The sequence below is a fragment of the Lissotriton vulgaris genome, chromosome 6 (genome assembly GCF_964263255.1).
Source record: "Lissotriton vulgaris chromosome 6, aLisVul1.2, whole genome shotgun sequence".
Lineage (NCBI taxonomy): Eukaryota > Metazoa > Chordata > Amphibia > Caudata > Salamandridae > Lissotriton > Lissotriton vulgaris.
Window position 1 is genome coordinate 1629604523 of NC_141694.1, and position 22064 is coordinate 1629626586.

Below are 22064 nucleotides of genomic sequence, written 5' to 3' on the forward strand. Positions count from 1 at the left end.
ACCCTTGATGCATGTGCCCGTCGGTGTTTAAGAAGTAGTTGTTTAATCATACATCCAAAGCAACACATATGCGTGATTTACTCACCAGTCTTCATGTTTTTGCCACAAATAAACAAACAGAAAGCATATTCATGCCGTTTTTGGTTAGTTTATAGCTGCTGCATTAATTTTGAACGTAACAACATCACTTAGTTAGTTGATTATAGTTTGCAACATGAGCAAATTAGTTTCCCACGTGTACTTGTGTGTGCATTCTATTCTATGTTGATTAATTTTCAAAACCACATGATTAATTCATGTTATTGTTATGAGTAAGTGACTTCACAAGGGGTATACAAAATGTTGTTTTCCACGTCGCTCCATCAACTCTAAACCCCATTACCATTAGCCACAAAAGAAGGCAGGTCCTTAGGGTTCTCTCTCACTGATCTGTTCATCGATCAATCTAACAGCTTCAGAGCTTCAGAGACTGTAATCATAAATATCGACTTCAAAAACAGTGAGCTAGACAAATAACGAGGTCAGCATCTTTCTGAACATAATATTGAGTTTCATTACTTACCAAAATATCAACTAATAAGTATCGACTACTATATTATGTTAAACAAAATACTAGAATTTAAAATGATTTGCTTAAAAATAAAGTGTCTCTGTTATTTTAAAATAATACTATAGTCAGGTCAAAATCTTTGGCTTAGTGATAGCAATTGAAGCAAAATACTAGCCTCATGTTTTGGGTCCCTTTCCAGTGGAAATAGTCATTAACCCTGAGACCTTAAAGTTGTGGGATTAAAATTAGCACACCACTGGTGAGCGCAAATCAGATTTCATGTTTCTTGCTAAAGCTAACTCCTTCTATTGGCTCCCCTTCCCCTTCATTTGTATCCAAATTTGAGATCTAGGATATCTCTAACTCACAGGCTTCTCAAGACTGATTGTTATATTTGGTTAAATTGATGCACCCTCAACCTATCAATAGACCCTAGAAGAGGACAATAATGAGGGGACACCTGCAAATGTAGAATCGAAGTGACCGAGTGACCTGCTTTAAAATCGTACCAATAATGGATTCTCCATCTGTTGCCTGGAGTGTTGGTACCCTCTTAAGTAAAGAATTTCAACTTACTAGAGGTCAGGTGTGCCTTGAATGACCATCTCTTTCCAAAGACACATTTATTTTCTTAGAGCCTGATTACAAGAGGGGTGTTATATTCCGACCCATGCATAAATACCTGTTTATGCATGAGTCGGAATTATGAGTTGGTAGGTATTTAACACATCTGATAAATATCGGGTGTGCTAAATACCTGAATCTTTGTTATCATCAAAAAAAAATTCGGTCTGAGGACCATGAAAGTACAAATACATAGAAACACTGAAAAGCTAGTCAGAATATAATTATAATAACCAGGTCTAAGAGATATTGATTTAACCATAATCTAAAATTCATTAAATAAAAAAGTTGATATTTTTATGCGCATATAGTCCAGAGTATCAAAGAACTATGCCTACTCCAATAGGACGTCATGGTCCACCATGTTAACTTAGGACATACAATGCACTACACTCATGACCGTTTGGTGTTAGCATAAAATCTAAAAACAGGAAGCCAATTTAAAACAAATTCAGGAACCTAATAATTAGGATATGCATCAGTCTTGCTCTTTCAACATTTTCCTTCTGATTGCCCACATGTTGTTCAAAAACTTTGCAACTGAGTAAACAATCGCTGAGCTAGAATCCAATTTAAGGATGCAGAGAGCTTCCCCACTACTACGTGTACCCAATAGTTTACAGATTGGTTTGAGCCATTTAGCTCTCGGACATGAGTACAATGGACAAGTAAAGAGTACATGGGCGGTTGACTCTGTTTCCGTAACGCAAAGGGGGCAAGACGGTGAGAGTGTAGAAGGCTTTTGCCAAGAACTCATGAAAGAGTTCAGGGGAAGAGAACCAAACCTGAACTGCTTGTAAAGTTTACTGTCCTGGGGTATCATGATGACATCTAAGTATTGTTCATATGAACTGGTAAGTTTAAAATCCCAAAACTCCATAGTTAAACGCCCTCTCGATAAGTTGGAAAATGAGGCCTGCATTGCCTAATTCCAGTACTGCTTCATGACTAAATCTTTGCTGGGGAGTAGTGTTGGGTCCTTTACATCCCAAGCCCTATTGCGGTAAGCAGGGATTTCACATTACCTATTTTCTTAGAGCGATCAAGATCGCTGACTTCCATAATAGCAGTGGAATATGAAAGCAACTCAGGAGTAGACCTAATGCGTAACCAAAACAGTAAAGGGCATAACTTTGCCTTCTCTACAATAGGAAACCTAGCCATATCCAGCCTTAACGGGTGAAGTGGCGTACTCTGTGGTAGCTAAACCAGAGAGCTAAAAAAACGTATTCTCAGAATTCAAAAGGGCAACCATCTCTTCGAAGCCCCAGAGTTCTGCTCCATAGAGAGCTGAGCCCACTGCCTTGGAATCATAGATCTGGAGTGGTGCTGACGCTGGTTGGCTAAAGGAAGTGCTGTGTTCTTTTATCAAAGTCCCTGTTGTTTGCCTGTGCTTAAGATTCAGCGTAGCTATGTGAGGCTTCCAAGACAAATCTTCTGAAAGGGTAATACCCAGGAATCCAAAGGTACTCACCCTTTCCAGTGGAACCCCTCCTAATGAAAGTTTACCCTTACAAGATATGAGGGGGTTAAGGAATAGGAGCTTCATCTTAGGGGGGTTATACTCTAATCCTAGAGAACCACAAAAGGCTTTGAAACAATTTAATAGTAGCTGAAGCCCCCCTGGGGTCTTAGATACTAACAGTGTGTCATCAGCGAATAATAAAGTTACCACTTTTCCCCCCACCCCCCAAAGTAGGGGCTTTGCTAACTGGGACATCAGAAAGGAACTGGACAACACCATTCACAAAGAGGGAGAATAGTGTAGGGGCTTATACACCACCTTGGCGTACCCCCCTATTAACTATTATTGAATTGGTTTGTTGGCCTTGGGAACCCCATCGGACCCTAGAAAAGTTAGCCTCCTGTAAGGGAATAATTAAGGATAGAATCTCCGAAGGTAGACCCATGTTTAAGGACATGCCAGAGCTTGTTTCTTGGGATGAGATCTAAGGCAATCTTTAGGTCTATCAAAGCAACATAAAGACGTCCCAATCTTTGTTAAATTTCAAGAGCGGTAAATCTGTCGAAATTGAACGGAGGAAATGCACGCAGTGGTTACCGAATCATGTGAATTCTGGTGTGTTAAACACCAAAATCCATATATTATTCCCCGCCAACTCGTAATAGGGGCTATTTATCACACCTGATAAATAACGTACCCATTATCAGGCGTGATAAATAGCACCTCAACTCGTAATCAGGACCTTAGTCTTTTATGTGATTATAATATATATTGTGTTATTGTTTATTTATGATAAAGAGTACGCCATTTTAATAATTATGATTTCCATTATATTAGGATGACACTGTTAATTTGGAAACTCACAATACTATAATACATATTCTTAACCATGATGAGAAGACAAAAATGAAATTAAAAAGTACAAAAACAAAAGAAATCAATTTATTCACGTGCGTTATATTAGAAAACATCACACAATTCCTATTAAATATGTCCATAGTTGCACTCCAGTAATGGGTTAAGTTACAATTTTAATTGATAAATACTCACAGAAATTCATACTGTATCAAATCAATTTTGTTTTTATTCCAGTGTGAATTCATGAGGTTTAATGAATTTCAGTACAGTAGTGCAATGCTAGTTATAATTTGTGATTCTGCAAATGTTAATGCACCCATATTTTTTATCATATACAACTGTATAAACACACATAGTTTTGGTCCATCCTGGGGAACATGGGGCATCATGTTTAGGACAGCAGAATCATTCTTTCCAAATGATAGTATGGCATTACTCACAGAGGTTTTAACATGACAGCCAGTGAGTTTGGAATGGGGTTTTTACTGAAGGTTAACAATAGTTTTTTTCAGATTTTTTGATCCAGATGTGATTTATCCTCCACAGTCTGCAGCACTGATAAATGGTAAACACTCAAGCGTGATGACGTAGATGAGCATGACGGCTCATGTAGCTAGTACAGGTCACATATGGTAAACAGTACACCACAGTCAATGAAAATATTCTGTAGGCAGTGGGTTCAACGTCACTTTCTAGTCCTGGTTGTAGAGTAGGCGTCCCTGCATTGATAGGTGGGTGTTGGAATGTGGATGATGGATGCCGGACTTCAACATCAGCGGATAAAACGTGAACTTTCTTATCATGGTATTTACTTTGAAATAAAAATGTTTTTTTCACATTCTAGTCTTTTTGCTAAACACCTGGAGTAGATACTTTCCACATTCAGTCAGTAAATGAGAATCAAAGTTTCCTGTTCCACTTAAGTCTGATTACGTAATCAGATTAAACTATGTTCCAGGTCCCTGAATCCACCCTTCTCCTCCAATCCCGATCCTAGTTTGGTGAACGAGATCTTTTTCCCAAGGGTTAAAGTTGCCATGTAGACATTACCAGTCCTGACTTGATTTTTGTTTAATGAACTTCAAGGATAAGAAGTAGAGAAGCAGAAAACCGGCGCTAATGCCAATCAGGATGAAGTAAATCGCATAGAGAGGAGTTGAATCCACTTCCAAGTGTTCAATAATCTGAAAATAAACAGCATCATCAAAATGGTTAGGTTTTTTGTTGTAAACCATATTTTAGACGTAAGTTAACCATTATCAATGTCAAAAACAATTATGTTAAGATTACGTACAGTGCCTATGTCTCTCTCCTTGCCATTCATGACACCCTGGTCCAGCAGGGTTTTTTTTTAACGGATGACGGCTAAAAACGAAGGGACATATTTACAAGCCCCTATCACCACCAGAACGTCACTTTTAGTGACATTCTGATGGCGAGACAGGGTTTGCATTATGTACAAGGCAGCTTTAAGCCCCTTAACATGGCTTAATGCTGCCTTGTAAATAAGGCACCCTTTCACGCTATACTTAGCGTGAAAGGGCGGGCAATTGGTGTTATGGTGGGCGTTCCACCACAACACTCATTGATTTTGTTTCTGCCCAATATTTACAAGGGTGGAGTAAATATGTGGCAGTGTCAAAATTGAGACCAAAAAATCTCTGGTCTTACCCAGGCAAAACGAGGAAATGCTTTATTTCTCCTCCTTTTTGCTGTTTCTTTGTATGCGGTGTTGTGCAAAACAGCAAAATGCCATTGATTGTTTATGTGCAGGAAGATGTCTGTTGAAGATGAAAGGACAACAACCGGAGCCTTCAGTTCGAGAGGGTACATTTTTTTGGTATTCAACCAACACAGATGGGGATCCCTGCCTGCTTCTCTCGTAACAGTCCCTCCGACTAGGCTCGATCTCCCTGGAATGCTGCAGGCACTCCATGGAAACCACAGCAACCTCACGAGGCACGACAACAGCAGGAGAGAGGAATACATATCATAACAGTGTCCCTTTCTGCACATAAACAATCTTTAATAAAAAATTACGCGTTGCAACTTCTATGTGTGCTGTATTCTGTAGCACAAATAGAAGTTACAAAAATGCCATTGATGATTTTTTATGGGCAGGAAGGGCTACCTTCCTACACATAAACAATCTGTCCCTGCAACGTAGGCACCCTTGCCCAATGGTGAAAGAGTGCCGGCTTTGGCGTTGGGCAGCTGAAATTAGCACCAGCGCAGGGTGACACGCAGGGCTGCACAGTATTGTTGTAAATACGTTGCAGCCCTGCGTTTCTGAAGTGGCAGAGCGCAGCATTAAGCCAAACAGACTAACGCCGAGCTCCACCACTTCATTGTGAATATGCCCCTAAAGTGTTCAGCTCTGATTGAAGTAGTAGCAACAGTGAGGAACTACTAGTCCAGGAGAAAACAATATTTTGCGATGACTAAGAGGCTGGAGAAAGTTCGACTCAAGAAGGGATTCCAAAAGATAAAAGCCAGATATTTGATTGTAACAGTATCAAACTCATGCTGAAAAGGATTGTTTTTTATATATACTTTGAAAAGAGGGAATATAAAGGATAATGTGTATATTCGAAGTCGTCTTTATTTTCTTAGGTGATAACATGAGACAGCCAACATGTTTCGTTCACCACATGTCAACTTCCTCAAGTGAATTAGAATTCTGTATATGCCAATTGGACATCTTGTTTCTCAGTTTTAACCATTGTCGTTTCAAACCCGGTCCCTTGTTTGCATCAGGTCCTCCTATTTACTAGTGCTGTAAATGAATCAATCAGTTTTAGATATTACGTCTCCGTCGTCAACACCTTATTTCATGTCCTCTAACAACCAGTTGCTGTGGTGTACAGTCTCACATCTTGCAATCAGCTGAGGAAGTTCACAAGTGAGGAACAAAACACGTTGACTGTCTCATGTTACCTTTTCGGTGCACTATCATTTGTGAAATTTTCCAAAAATAAAATGTTGAAGCCTGTCACATGTTCCAATCTCCCACTCCAAAAATTAAGGACAAAGCATTAACCTTTGATGTGCTGTATAATTATTTTAAAGAAAACAGGGGCAGCACACCGCATAGCATCAGGCAATGGAGTGGGACGCCATTAAGGTAGTGTTGCGAAAGGAGTGTCTGAAGCTGACTTATGGGGCCTAACAGCAGCTTTTGCAAGCTATAGAGCTGCAGGAGAAACAGTTGAGTGATTTGGAGGGTGCCTTGGTGGGGGCACCTGAGAAGCTGAGAGACTGGAACATGTGTAAGGGAGAGTCACTAGAGACCAGGAATAGGCTATATAAATTTGTCAGGGTGGCGTTTCAGTAGCGCCTACATGTGGAGGGGGAGTAGATGGGCCGACTGCTGGCCTCCCTCCTCAAAAATTAAACACCTAGGGTTCTCACTGTAGGAATTAAAGACAGGGCTGATGCAGTGGTGTGTTAGCAGTAGGCCATCACTGAACGTTTCACGAACCACCTGCAGAACGTATATGCTGCACTTATGGTGTGCGTGGGCAGGGATGCGGAACAGTATCTGGCGGCTGTGAGAGGCAGATCAAAGAGCACTTGATGCCCCCATAGATAGAGCAGAGGTTGTGGTGGCTATTAATATCAGTACTGGCAAGGTGCCTGAAGGTGATGTGTTGCCCGTAGAGTGATATCAATCCAAGGTGGGGGACTTGCAGACCATCTTCTGGTGGTATATAATGAGACTTACACTGGAAGGATAATGCCTGTGTCCAAGAGGAAAGCGCTCATAGTGATGCTCCCTAAACGCAATAGGGATGTGCTGGAGGTGTCACTGTACCATCCGCTGTCAATGTTGAATGTTGATGTGAAGATACTTAGTAACATTTTAGTGACTCGGCAACTACATCTCCTACTTTTATTGGTACATGAGGATCACTGCGGGTTTATCCCCAACGCAATATATTGTGCAATCTGTTCTGCCTCTTATTTGTTCTCCATGCTCCTATTTTAGTAGAAGACTACTATGTTGTTGCTTTGTTGGATATTGAGCAGGCGTTCAACACCGTGGCATGGGAGTATTTGTGGCAGGTATTGAGGACCATGTGCTTAGGTCTTAACAATTTAGGTTGTATAGGGGGACCAGGCAGGGCTGCCTGCTGTTGCCCATGCTCTGTAACTTAGCCATGGAGTGCAGATTCAGATCAGTGTTGCGGGGCTTGGGTGTAAGAGTGGAGGCCACCACTCATGTGATTTCCCTATAAACGGATGACGTGCTGGTGTATGTGTGTCCACCGGTATACTCTGTCCATATTCTGCTGGCTGCTCTCTCGAGGTCTGGGGATTTCCCTGGTCTAGGAAGAACCGTGCAAAGTGACCTTCCACAGTTATACCTCAAGTGGGAGAGCACTGGGTTCAGGTACCTAGGTATCCAGGTGACAAGAGATTCTGACTCGTTCCACTGCTATAACATGGGTAGAGTACTAACGGTTCTCTGTGCCTCTGTGACCTTTTGGAACACACTCTGTCTTTCCTCTTTGGGCAAGATCACCTTGGTTAATATGATCATGTTGCCCACTGCTTATCCGTTTTAGAGGATGCTATATTTTGAATACCTCAACAGACATTCAAAGAGCTGGATAGGCTTATAGTAAAACTTTTATGTGTGACAGGAAGGAAGCAAGTGGGGTTGGCCACTCTCAAATGGACCTGATAGCAGGAGGGGGCATAGAGGTTTCATGTATGGATCTTTATTACTTGGCTACCCAACTGCAGCATGCGGTCCACTGGCTAGATAAGGGTAGCAATTGGGAAAAACAATTGTTGGAAGGAACACAAACCCCTCCATCTGAATTTTTTATGTCTATATATTGGGTCCACAGCTCAGTGCCTTTTGTAGTCAAGCAAGTATGTGTGCCTGAGAATGCACGGTCCAGATGGTGTTGGGTAGGGCCCCATTTGTGGCCTTTTCAGCAGGTTTCCCAGCAAATGAGGGTGGACAGGTGGGGAGAAGGGGGCTGTGAGGTGCTATAGGATTTGTATCCCAATGACAGATTTTTTACATTGGCTGAGGCGACAGAAACTTTTGACTTGGGGGCCCGTCAATTCATGCAATATGCAAGGTTGGCTGCCACAGTGTGGGGTATTTGGCCCTCGCTTCCTGACACCCCTGAGACGCCCCGGGTGCTTGTGGAGTTACTAGGCCTGGCGAATGGGAGGCATTTGGTTTCTCAGCTCTACAGAGTGTTGTGCAGAATGGCACAACACTCTGTAGGGGTGTCCAAGACTGCAATGAATGCTAGTTTCAAGCTGATCCAATATAATTTTACACATCAAGTTTAATTGACTCCTAAATTATTGGGCATTATCTACGAGGGCTGAACATCCTCATGTCCATGATGTAGCGAGAGTAAAGCGGATTTCTTGCATATGGGTTGGGGGTGTCCCCAAATATAGGTGTACTGGCGAGGGGTTGGGGTGTCGTTGGAGCGTGCATCTTGTTGGAAGCTTGATCTGCGTGAAAGGGTGTGCCTGCTTCCTCTGGTTCATAAGCTCAAGATGAGGTGGCTCAGTCGGCGATTTTTGCTAACAGGGCTGGTTCTGGAAAGGTGTAGAATTGCAATTAAGTGGATTTCTCGAGTTCTGCCTTTGATCTCTGATTGGCTGCGAGATATGGCCAAGTGGGCTGTAGCAGAAGAGAAGCATATGTGCAAGACTCTCAGAGATGATAAAGGCATGGATGGTATGAGAGCATGGGAGGCAATGCTCAATTACTTATTAGAGCCCCATGATGCTAGACCCTCATGAAGCAGGAGGGCGTGATGGGGTTAGGTAAGAGGAGCCCTGAGATGGATGCACATAAGAGGATAATTTGCAGTGCAGCTATTGGCCTGGTGCAACAAGGCTTCTAACATGTTTAATGTATAGGATCTGGTCATGTGGATCGACAACTGACATTAGAGTGCCTATGTTATTGCAGTACAGAGGAAGGGATGTTCCTAGATGTCATTATGTAGTAATAGTAGATGGACTGATTTTAAAAACATGCTGTGTTTTTCAATGCTATTTTGAAAAATATAAAAATGTATGCAAAAAAATAAAATCAGAGTTCAGACAACAGGGAAATATTTAAGGATTAATCTGTTAACGTATTTACAGGCACATGCATCAAGCGATTTAGGAATCGCAAACGGTGCGAATCGCAAAATTCGGCCGTTTGCGATTCCCAAATCACTATTTGGGATGCATCATCCTAAAAGTGAAGAAATCGCTATTTTTGCGATTTATTAAAGTGCGATTGCTTTTAAGGAATCGCAATTTTGCGATTCCTTAAAAGCAATGCATGAAACGGAAAAAAATTGTGATATCGCAATTAGAGAGAAAAAATTACCATGAGGTTGGACCTCATGGTAATTTTGCGAAATGTTAGAAATATGCCAATTTGTGCATTTTTTTAACTTTCATGTTGTGCACACACATGCCCTTAGGGCATGTGTGTACACAACATATGTGCATTGTTTGATTTCAGGGGTGCAACAGGGTGTCCTTTGGACACCCCTGCACCCTTGAAATCGCAATCTCAATTTGCGATTAGCTAATTGCGATTCGCAAATTGAGATTGTCTTCCCATTCATTCCTATGGGCCTCTAGGCCCATAGGAATGAATGGGAAGGGATTCCTTAATTGCGATTCGCAAAATGCTAATCGCAATTAAGGAATTTTAAAAAATCGCAATTTATTTGGCGATTTCTTAATGCATAGGCATTTGCGATTCCTTAATTGCGATTCCTTAAAAATCGCAATTAAGGAATCGCAAATGCCGAGATTGATGCATGTACCTGTTAGTCTAGATGTTCTTTCTGGAGTGTACAGTAATGTATAAGTTGCGAAACATGCTCTAGTGTCTCAAGAGCACTGTTCCAATTATTTGCTTATTTTAAAAAATCTACACATTTTTACTCTATTGATATGAGTTCTTATCAGACTTTCTTGATAACCAAAATCACAAGGAATGGTGATAGAAATATATGAACGCCAAGGATTTTCATGAGTACATACTCCATATTAAACAAACGTTTCCAGTGTGTCTGTTGACAGGATCATTTGTATAAATTTAGCACACATTTTTATATTACCTTTTTTACTCCACAGAAACAAGATGATTTCCTGGTTAGGGTTTTATGTCAGAAGATCTTGGGCAGAAATATTATCTGGCATGAATATTGTGTAACAACAAAACTTCTTGGAGGTGTGGAAGTAGAGCTTTCTCCAAAGGGTATGGTACCTGAATATCAATATCATTATCAAACTATTGTCTCACATACATATTGTTTTCTAAGTATTGTTTATAAAAATATCCAATTGGGTGTAGATTATGGATTATTAATTCCAATGGGGCAATATTTGTGTAAACAATATTTAGTAAACAATGTTTATCAATACAATATTTTGACATTCCGGCATCATACCTCATAGACAGTTTTACTTCCACACCTCTAGGAATTTACATGGCATATTCCCTTTCCTTTCTAGCTTCAGAAACAAATTTACCATTTCTGAAGTATATATAATAATTATTATTTTTGTCAGAGCTGTGTGTAAACCTGTGATTACTTATCAGCTCTAAAATGAATCAGAGTAAGCGACCCTTGACCCTGTTCTCAGGCAGGTCGCTCCCCATGCCGCACAGCACCACCTGTGTGTCGTTGCCCCTGAGCCACCTGCTGCGGCCTGCTTGAAGTTCGAGGCTCGCCTCCACCTGCAGGCTACCACCTGCGACTCATCCCTGGTGGCCAGTGGTAGGCCGTAAGCTCCCTGCCTTCAATCTGCCCATTTTTCTCTGTCGGCCTTGCAGTAATTGTGCTTCTGCTCCTGTATTGTGAATAATTGTATTTCGCCTTTTATTTCTTTTTTGCACTCTCGCCTGCTCTACCCTCCCGTTTTCCCGCCGCTGCGTCCCCTGTGGTCCCACCCCCCAGCTCGCCCATTCGGCCCCCCGCTCCCACCTCCCAGCTACTCCTCCTTCCCACCTCCCCTTATATGGTGACCCCGCAGCGGGCATGCCTAAGGCAAGCCGGTCTGCGCCTGGACCGCGCCCACACCAGACCCCTGGCCCCTGCGAACACCACGACTCCCGACGCCGCTACGCCGCCAGCACCCTCCACGCACTCAACGCTGGACGTCCGCACACCTTTTTCCTGCCCCGAAGCACACCAAAGGACACTTCGCGTTCTAGAGCTGCAGCTTCACCAGCCTCCAAGGCACCACACCGGTCTCCGCAATAGGATGCAACCACCTCAGATGCATACTACTGAACACCCGCTCCGCACGCAAACACGCCATCGAACTCTGGGACCTGCTCGACACATCCTCCCCGGACATCGCCTTCCTGGCAGAGACCTAGATGAACGCCTCCTCGGCACCTGACATCGCCATAGCCACCATGGACAGCTACAAGATCTCCCACAGGGACCGCACCAACAGAATAGGAGGTGGAATTGCCATCATCCACAAGAACACCCTCAGGGTCTCGACCAACACGAGGACACCCTCAGCACCGCCGAACACCTGCACTTCCAGATCCCCACCGATCCCAACACCACTCTCAGAGGAACTCTTGTCTACAGTCTCCCCGGACCCCGGCCTCAGTTCAGCGACTCCATCGCCGAGTTCGTCAGAACGCACGCCCTTGCCTCCACAGACTACATCCCCCTTGGAGACCTGAATTTCCACCTCGAGAACAACAACGCTAACTCCACCACCCTGATTGACAACCTCGCCAACCTGAGACTCAGACAGCTCATCACAACACCCACCCACTCCGCCAGCCACACTCTTGACCCCATCTTCTCCACAAGCCCCCATGTCACCTTCAGCCACACCACCGAATTCTACTGGACCGACTATCGCTGCATCCACTTCACCTTCCGGAAACCCACCACGCACCACCGCACTCAACAGATCCCCCACCAAAGCTTGAGCAAAATCACCGAAGATCAGCTAAACACCACCCTCGCCCGGAGCCCACCCGCCGACCCCACCGACACCGCCGCCAGTAACCTCAGGCGTTGGATGGACAACTGCGCCAACAGTCTCGCCCCTATCAAGAAACCCTCCAACAGACACACTAACAAGAAAGCCAGCTGATTCACCGCAGACCTCCAGGCCTCCAAGCAAACCTGCCGTACCCTAGAGAAGACATGACACCGCGAACAGACACCAGACAGCTATGCAGCCCACAAGAACGCCATCCGTAGACACCATCACCTCATCAGATCCACCAAAATAGCCTCCTTCAAGGACCGACTTGACAACAACGTGCACAACAGCAAAGAGCTCTTCAACATCGTGAAGGAACTCTCCAACCCCAGCTCCAACACCAACGGCATCCCACCATCACAAGACCTGTGCGACTCCCTTGCCACCTTCTTCCATTGCAAGATCGCAGACATCCACGACAGCTTCAACAACCTAACTTCCCCGACACCCACCGACACCTCAGACCCCGCGGCCACCACCCACATTGATCCCCTGCTCACCTGGACCTACATTAACGACGATGACACCATCAAAATCATGAACACCATCCACTCCTTCAGACCCATGCCCACACCAAATCTTCAACATTGCCAGCACCACCATCGCACCCCATCTCCGCAAGGCCATCAACATCTCGAGACCGCAACCTTCCCGGAAAGCTGGAAGCACACCAGCAATAACGAAACCCAAGGCGGATCTGAGGGACCTCAAGAACTTCTGCCCATCACACTGCTCCCGTTCCCGGTGAAGGTCATTGAGAAGACCGTCAACAGACAGCTGACCCGCTACCTCGAGGAGAACAACATCCTGGACCCATCCCAGTCCGGGTTCCGCAGCAACCACAGTACCGAGACTGCCCTCATCGCCACCACCGATGACAAAAAGGCCCTGCTGGACAACGGCGAAACCACGGCCCTCATCCTCCTGGACCTATCAGCCGCCTTCGAAACTGTCTGCCACCACACCCTATGCACGCGCCACCACAACGCAGGGATCCGAGACAAGGCTCTGGAATGGACCACCTCCTTCCTGTCCGGCATAACCCAGAGCGTTTGCCTCCTCTTCTGTTCCGAAGCCTCCGAGATCATCTGCGGCGTACCCCAAGGATCATCCCTCAGCTCGACATTCTTCAACGTCTACATGGCACCGCTCGCCCACGTCTCCTGCCTGCACAACCTAAACATCATCTCCTATGCCGACGATGCCCAGCTGATCCTCTCCCTCACCAAGGACCCCCTCACCGCCAAAACCAACCTCCATGAAGGAATGAAAGCTGTCACCGAGTGGATGAAGAACAGCCGCTTGAAGCTGAAGTCGGACAAGACAGAGGTTCTCATCCTCGACTCCACCCCCTCAGCCTGGTATGACTCCTGGTGGCCGTCCGAACTGGGAGCAGCACCCACACCCTCCGACCACGCACGCAACCTGGGGTTTATCCTCGACTCAACACTCTCCATGACCAAACAAGTCAACGCCGTCTCATCCTCCTGCTTCAAAACCCTCTGCATGCTCAGCAAGATCTACAGGTGGATCCCCACCAAAACAAGAAAAATGGTCACCCAGGCCCTCGTCAGCAGCAGGCTGGACTACGGAAACGCCCTCTACGCAGGAGCCTCGGCCAAACTCCTGAAACGACTACTATGCATACAGAACGCCTCTGCAAGCCTGATCCACGACATCCCTCGCCACAGCCACATCACATCACACCTGAGAGACCTACACTTACTTCCTGTCAACAAGAGGATCACCTTCAAGCTCCTCACCCACGCACACAAGGCGCTCTACAACACCGGACCAGCATACCTCAACAGACGACTCACCTTCTACATCCCAAACCGACAGCTCCGCTCCTCCGACCTCACCCTCGCCATCGTCCCTGCATCTGAAGAGCAACCACCTGCGGCAGATCGTTCTCCCACCTCGCCGCCAAGACCTGGAATACCCTCCCATCCTTCTACGGCAGACCCAGGAACTACTAACCTTCAGGAGGCTTCTCAAGACCTATCTATTCGAACAGTAGCAGCACCCCTCCCCCCCCAGCGCCTTGAGACCCTCACCGGTGAGTAGTGCGCTTTACAAATGTTTGATTGATTGATAACTGTAGAAGTGGCGAGTTAAAGTAATTCATTTATTCGAAACCCCCGTTAGATAATTTTTGAAGTAACCCACGTAAGCATCGACTTCAATTGAAGCTGAACTAAAAAAGTTCTGTTTTTATGCTCTTCTTCATTTATGAGTGTTTCCAAGGTGGGAATGTCTATACAAAATGGGTGTGAATGCGACAATGCTTTGAGTTTTTGGGTTTATGGCCATGTGTCTGTACACACCATTTCAAAAATCCATATTCCTAAACCTCTGTCTGCAGCAAAGTATCAAGACTTGTGAAATTTCCTCAGACACACGTCTGTTTGTAAGCATAATCCCGGCATTTCCTGATTCAGGGAATCAGGGTCTGTATAAGTACCAGTGTGAGTTCAGATGCAAAAAAAGTCTGTGAAGTGACCATTTCTACCTGCATGACATATCATAAAGAGATACTATAGAGCAAACTGTGACATCTGAAGGAGTCTTGGTGGCTGGAATTTCAGATTAGAATGTAGAATGCTGAATATAGAATGTAGAATAGTATGTGACAGAGATTCCAGCCACTGACAATTTGCACAGGCTTCTTCTCTCGTAGAAGGGTTACTTCTGCTGTCTATACATTTGACAAATAAACTTACCTTCCTCAACCCTGATGTGTGTAGAAAGCTTGTTGAAGAACGGACCATGTTAATGGCAACAAGCCGAGTTAAGGAGAGAAGCCTGGAGTCCCAGTGATGTGATGAGATTTGTTTTTCCATGGATCAGAAGTGGAATAGTGGTTGATTCAAAAGAGTGGAGTGTATGCTGTTCACTTGCAATGCTTTCAAGGAGTTAAAGTAAGGAAATGTGGTTAATTTAACTTGGAAAAAGGCTTGAGTAAACCTGGCGCAAGCACAGAGCGTGAGTAGATGAGAGCTTATGACTGAATGTTTAAGGTAATGGCAGACTCAGATGCTCAACACTGATTGGAGATAAGTGGTTGCATAGGTTTCTTGATATTCAACTAGTACCCCCTGATATTAGGCTTGGGGGTTATGGTAATAAACGCATTGATCTATTGGGTTATTTTACTTCTACGTTAAGTTACAAGGGTAAGACAATTGAAGCGAAGATTTATGTGGCTAAAGAAGGTTTTTGTTTGCTGGGTTGGCGACAACAAAGGAATTTGATGATTACACTTAATCCTAACCATGCTGATCAGGTTTTACAATATAATGATTTCATTCTAAAATGAAATGAAGATAAAGAATTGGAATGGGAGGATTTGTTGCAAAAAGATTTTCTATTAAAGTTAGGTCTACTCAAAAAGTTTGTTCATATAATCATTTTGAAGCAGGTGTTAGTGCCAAAGGTACATAGGGTCAGGAATATTCCCCTATCCATGAGAGATTCACTAAAGGAAGAATTGGAAAAAACTATGTAAGCATAGGAAAAAGAATTGTCAGAATGGTTGTCAAAATTAGTGGTAGTGCAAAAACCGAATGGTAAAATCAGACAATGTGTCTATTTAAGAGATCTGAATGAATGTGTGTGGGTAGATTGCATCCACTGCCCATATTGGAGAAATGTTTTCGATGTTGAAGAGGGCCACATTATTTTCCACTTTAGACCTTTCAAGTGCATATCACCAGATTACGCTGCACGAAGACAGCAAACAATATATGTCATTCATTACACCAGAAGGGGCGTACAGATACAGAAGGATGCCATTTGGTTTAATATTGGCATCAGCAGTCTTTCAAAGAATTATACCTACATTGTTCAAGGATGTAAAAAATGTCTAATACTTTCAGGACTATGGGACAAAGATTGTGCGTATGAAATGTGTACGTTGAAAAAGGACATTTCCTGTGCCCCAGCACTGTCAACATTTGATTATAACTATGAAGCAGATGTTGATGCAAGATTGTAAAGGCAAATTGGTCACTATTCAGTGGCGACTGGCAGGGAACGGGGGTGATGGGTGGAACAGACAAAAAAAACACTTACCTTTTGCCAACCGCCATCCCTCCTTCGTTTCAGTCCCTTCCTCCGCCTCCTCAGCTTCAGCGGTAGTAGGAAGCACACAGGCTCCCTCCCCTAAGCCAATCATAACGCTGTATTGCAGCGTTGTGATTGGTCTGAGCGTGGGGTTCAGCACGGAGACAGGGAAAGGGGTGGCTGGGCATGTTCCTCACCAGGCTATGCAATGTAGCCTGGTGGAGAACATACAAATTGTGCATGACTGTTTGGCTGGCCCAAGAGGGCCGGCCAAACAGTCGGGCACACTTAAGGAGTGCAAATTATTCCTCCCCTGTGATTCCAGCCCTGGCCTGCCCTAACCAAGCCCCGGAGTGAAAAATAAAATGATTATAACGCTGTTATTATCATTTTATTTTTCCTTTCTCCTGCTCTCAGAGCAGTGGGGCGATGCTCCTCTGCCATAGAAGCGGAGCATCCCTTGCCTCTATTGCATTTGCCTCAAGACCATTAAGAGGAGCAGAACTAAAATGTTCTGCTTTGGAGACTAAATTTAGAGTGAGGACAGACCTTTGACCACTGGTGTATTTATTCACCTCAAAGGGGTGTGGAAAGGCAACGCCTGGAATTAGGAGAAGGTAATATAATTTACAAAAGTCTCATTTCCTAGTGGAATATATTCCTAGAGCTATTAATGTTATAGCAGACTGTTTGTCAAGGTTTCCAGTTGAAGAGAACATTGAAGTGAGTATTGTTGACAATGGTATGGATGAAGTTGTGTTAATATGTGAAGTGTCTGGGGGCTGCACAATGGAAGATTAATGAAAGACAGAATGATAATGATATGCCGATTAAGAAAGTTTTGGATAATATTGGATCAAAGTGGAAAAATAAATCATTAGACGAGGCTTTATTATCCTTTTTTTATATTGCCAATGAGTTGCCGGAACAGAATTATTAGTCATTATGGGGTGAGCAAATGGGTGTGCCAGTGGGCTTGAGGCAATCTGTTCTAGATATGACTTATGAGGAGATGAAGAAGATAATTAGAACTGAATTTTGGTAGCCAGCTGTTCTATAGATGAATAGAAAGCAAAGTAAGATCATGTATTGAATGTGCCATCAGTGATAAAACTCAGAAAGTAGTGAACTATGACAAGGCTCCCATATCTAGACAAAGCGGAGTAAGGGAGAGAGTTTCAATTGAAATAGCTGGCCAATGTGTCTATCCAAAAGTAACATTTTTGCTGGTGTTATGATTGATCAACTATCACAATTGCCAGAGGTTAAACTGGTACATCATGTTAATTCTAAAGATATAATTCAGTTCCTTAAAGAAGTTTTTGAACAGGAAGGATTTCCTAAAAGTCTAGTCATGGATAAGGAAGTGCAATTAATATTGACTGAAATAAAATAGTTTTTAGAGGAATATGGAATTAAACATATACGTGCTTAAGTATATTATCCAAAAGCAATGGAATTGTACAAAGGTTAATTGTAGAAAGGTGGATAAGGGTACTGAAAGAAGGTTTGCCACTTGAAATAGTGAGTGGTAAGGATTATCATCAAGCTCTTAATGAGTTACTATGAAGTTATCATGTCACACCTCGAACTATGGGTCATGAATCTCCATTTGAAAAAATGAGAGGCAGAAAGGCGGTGTGCAACTTAAATCAGATGTGGATGATGGATATAAGATATAAAGTGAATGGGGGGGGGGGGGGGGTAGTGAAACATGAGGATTGCAGATGAAACATTAAAAAAAAAAGGTTGAGTCAAAAATAAAACTTGGGAACATTTGTCCACCACTTAGAAAGGGAGAATTGGTGCACGTGAGAAAAGGAAGATTGGTAAGAGCAGGACAATTGACATTTTATATCTCCATGAGAATAATTAGAGTAGGAAATCAAGTGGTTGAGTTATCTGGTGGTAATGTCTGGAGCATGAGTAAAGTGGTAAGATTACCAAAATGTCTGTGGGCAAAGGTTGATATGAATAGATGTTATACCACCGTTTGTTCAAGTGGTGAGGGGACGAAGAGTAACCAACAGTTTAGCAAACAGGTAAACTAGGCACCGGTATGGTGCAAGGATTACCAAATGTAAAGGATGAATATTTCAGCCCATCTTTTCCTATATGCGATATTTTGCATTTATCATTGTTTTATTTGTATTGTTAGTATGTATTAACTTCTAGTTCTATCTGCTTTTTAATATAGAAATATGCAGTAGATATGTTATGTGACGAAGAGGGATATGTGACATCGTAAAGAATCTTGGTGGCTGGAATCTTAGATTAGAATGTAGAGCAGTGCGTGACGGAGATTCCAGTCACTAACAGTGGCCCAGTTTTCCTCTCTTGTAGGCAGTTTATTTCTGTTGTCAATACATTCAACAAACTATCTTACTTACATTAAACCTGATGAGTGTAGAAAGCTTATTGAAGAACGGAACATAATACAAACATTAGTTATTACTGTAAAACTCATCATGTTGGTTTTTGTATGTTTTATTACTGACATGATCCATCCAGAGTTTGTAACATTTGTGCAGTATACCTAGACCTTATCAGTTTTTGAAGAAATGTCTGCACAATGGAATAACAGTGCCTAGCATTTTTTGTAAATAATGCTGAATTATTAGTCAAAATGTTGTATTATTCACTGCAATGTAATGTTTGCCAGAAATATGAGGGCACTAACATTTTGGCCAGAAATCTTAATAGTCATACTATAAATCCATATTGGGGGTTTTGTTTAAAAAGTTGACCAAACTCAAGTTTTTGCCCAGTGTAAATTATTTGCCTTCCAGGCAGTCCTTTGGAATTTCAGTGGCGTATGAGCTACTCATTTCTTCCAATTTCACACACAGATTAGAATTCCAAGCTTGACCTAGCAAAAACATTGGGAAATACAGCTTGTTGAAATGAGGCCTTGTGGTGTTTACAGAAACTAAAGTAATACTGTACTGCAAATAATGTTTTTATATTCTTGTCACACATAATCCTCAGATTCATACTCACAAGTTGCCCAGGAATTTTAATTGTTAAGTTTCCAACAGTCAGGTCGTAATTGAGTCCTTTAAACTGCACTTGCATCAGTCCTTCAAATCCATACTTCAGAAATGATATAAATGAAAATCCATACGGAACTGAAAAGAAAAAATGGAGTAACTATGTCTGCATATTTTCGACAAAGCATTTGCCATGGGTCTATATATTGTAAATTTTTTCAGATGCTGTGATGATGACTGTTATGATCATTAAAGACATAGGCTCAGATGTTAGAGAAGACAAGCATATAAGATGTAACCCCTTCGATGCTCATGATGGAACCCAGCCATCATGAGCCACGGGTGGCCAGTGCGCATATGTCCCCACACGGCCGCTACGTTCAGCCGGCTGCAATCTCTTGAGTGTGCCTCGCTTTCAGCGAGTACGACTAGGAGGCTACTCGCTTGCTGTTGTCGCAGCTAAGACATGGAACGCCCTTCCCCTCTCCCTGAGATCAACTGAGAATTTTGTTTCTTTTAAGAAAGCACTAAAAACTCATCTTTTTAGAACAGCCTATTAGTGTTCTTTTTCCGTTAGCTGGCCACTTGCTTGTTTTTTCCTTTATCGCGCCAGGACACTCTGGTAGTAACGGAGCGCGTTATAAAACAGCAAATAATAATAATAATAATAATAATAATAATGATGACTGGATTCGGTCTCGACCACGCCCGTGATTGGAATGTCCAGCACCGGGATGGAATTCCTGCCGCAGGCAAGGTGTTAAATTGCAGTGTAATTATGTACTTGTTTATTAGTTAAACCACGTTTTATTGCTGTTTATTTCTTTCATATATGAATTAACACATAGACACAGAAACACACATATATATGTATATATATTCACTGAAAAAAACAAAGGTTAACCCCTTGCGTGCTAAGGATGGCCCCCGGCCGTCCTACGCCACGCCGGGGGCCGTCTGAACTCCGCCCACTAATTAATTCTCCAGCGAAGGCGCGGAATTCGCACCCCGCTGGGTAATCGGTGGCGTTTGGACGGCCCCCGGCCGTACTGAGCACATGCCCTGCATGACGTAGGGCGGCCGGGCCCCGTCCTGAGCACACAAGTGGTTAATGATATGTTATAGTTAAGCTCACATTTCACTAGTACACAACCAGTGAAATCACTACTTAGAGGAAGAAATCCTTTGGGATGTTGAGGGTCCCTGGAAGCCAAGAACCCCTCCTGTAACCTCTGGTAAGTCCAACACCGCTGGATTGCTGACAGTTGATTGGAGGCTCCGCCCCCTTTCTCCGCCACTCAGCAAATGTGACTATTAGTTAAAAAACCATAGAAATTCACTTACAGGGACATCATAGTTAGAAAATAGAATTTTAAAAAAACCTTACAAATTGACTTGAAAAACCATAGGTTACAGGGACGTTATAGTTGGGCTCAGATTTCACTCATGCAAAACCATAGAAATTCAGCAGTTATAATTACCTGAGCTAACTATAACTTACACCCCCGCAAGGCACTGCTTATGACTTAACATATTACATCACTCATGACATGGTCAGTGACATATACTGATGACATCTCAAATGACATCACTGATTACATCATTCACAGAAGCACTTACACACCCATTCACACCGATATATACAACCGCTCATAACCCACTCATACAACCACTCACATACCCATTCACAAACCCATACAGGTACTCACACAACCACTCACTCCTCCATAGAGCCACTCATACAACCAGTCACTTACCCATACAATGACTCAGAGTCACACACTCACTCAAACAGCTACTCATGCAACCACTTATTCACCTATACATCCACTGACGCATCCCTTCACTCACCCCTACAGCCTCTCAACACAGCCACTCACTCACCCATACAAGCACTCACACACTCTCTCACACACCCACACAACCACTTGCATACCCATTCACACTAGCACACCTACATCCACTCACTCACCCATACATCTATTCACACACTTGCTTTACAATACAACCACTTGCACACCAACTAACTTAACTAAACAGCCAATCAAAACGACACCTACTCACCCATACAGCCACTTACAGTCAGTCACTCACTGATACAGCCATTCAGATACCCACTCCCTCACCCATACAGTCACTCACATACCCACTCACCCACCCATACAGTCACTCACACATCCACACAGTCACTGACACACCCACTCACTTACCAACATAGTACTCACATAGCCACTCACTCATCCACAGAGCTACTCACATACCTACTTGTACACCTATACAGTCACTTACCCATCCACTCACATACCGGCACTCAGACACCCACTCACACACAGATACACACAGTCACTCAGAAAATATATGTTACAAATAGTATCACTCATTGGTAGTGCAGAAAGTATTACAGCAAGAACCTTTCTGGCTCTCCTGCTTCAACAATTAGCAAAATCTTTATTCCTGACATTTTGGTATGATACACTTGAATTGGGTTCATGTACAGCAC

General features: G+C 43.3%; 1 protein-coding gene across 1 annotated transcript in view; it reads right to left on the reverse strand.

Annotated features, from left to right (window-relative positions):
• Window positions 1–3559: 3559 nt before the first annotated feature.
• The window catches only part of ABCG8 (ATP binding cassette subfamily G member 8), a 202601-nt gene continuing 184096 nt past the window's right edge, over window positions 3560–22064 (reverse strand). The window contains exons 12-13 of the mRNA XM_086927798.1: window positions 19575–19702; window positions 3560–4681 (exon numbers count right to left, since the gene is read on the reverse strand). Of these exons, the coding sequence (XP_086783924.1) occupies window positions 4544–4681; window positions 19575–19702 (266 nt within the window). The 3' untranslated portion in view covers window positions 3560–4543. The remainder of the gene's footprint in view (window positions 4682–19574; window positions 19703–22064) is intronic.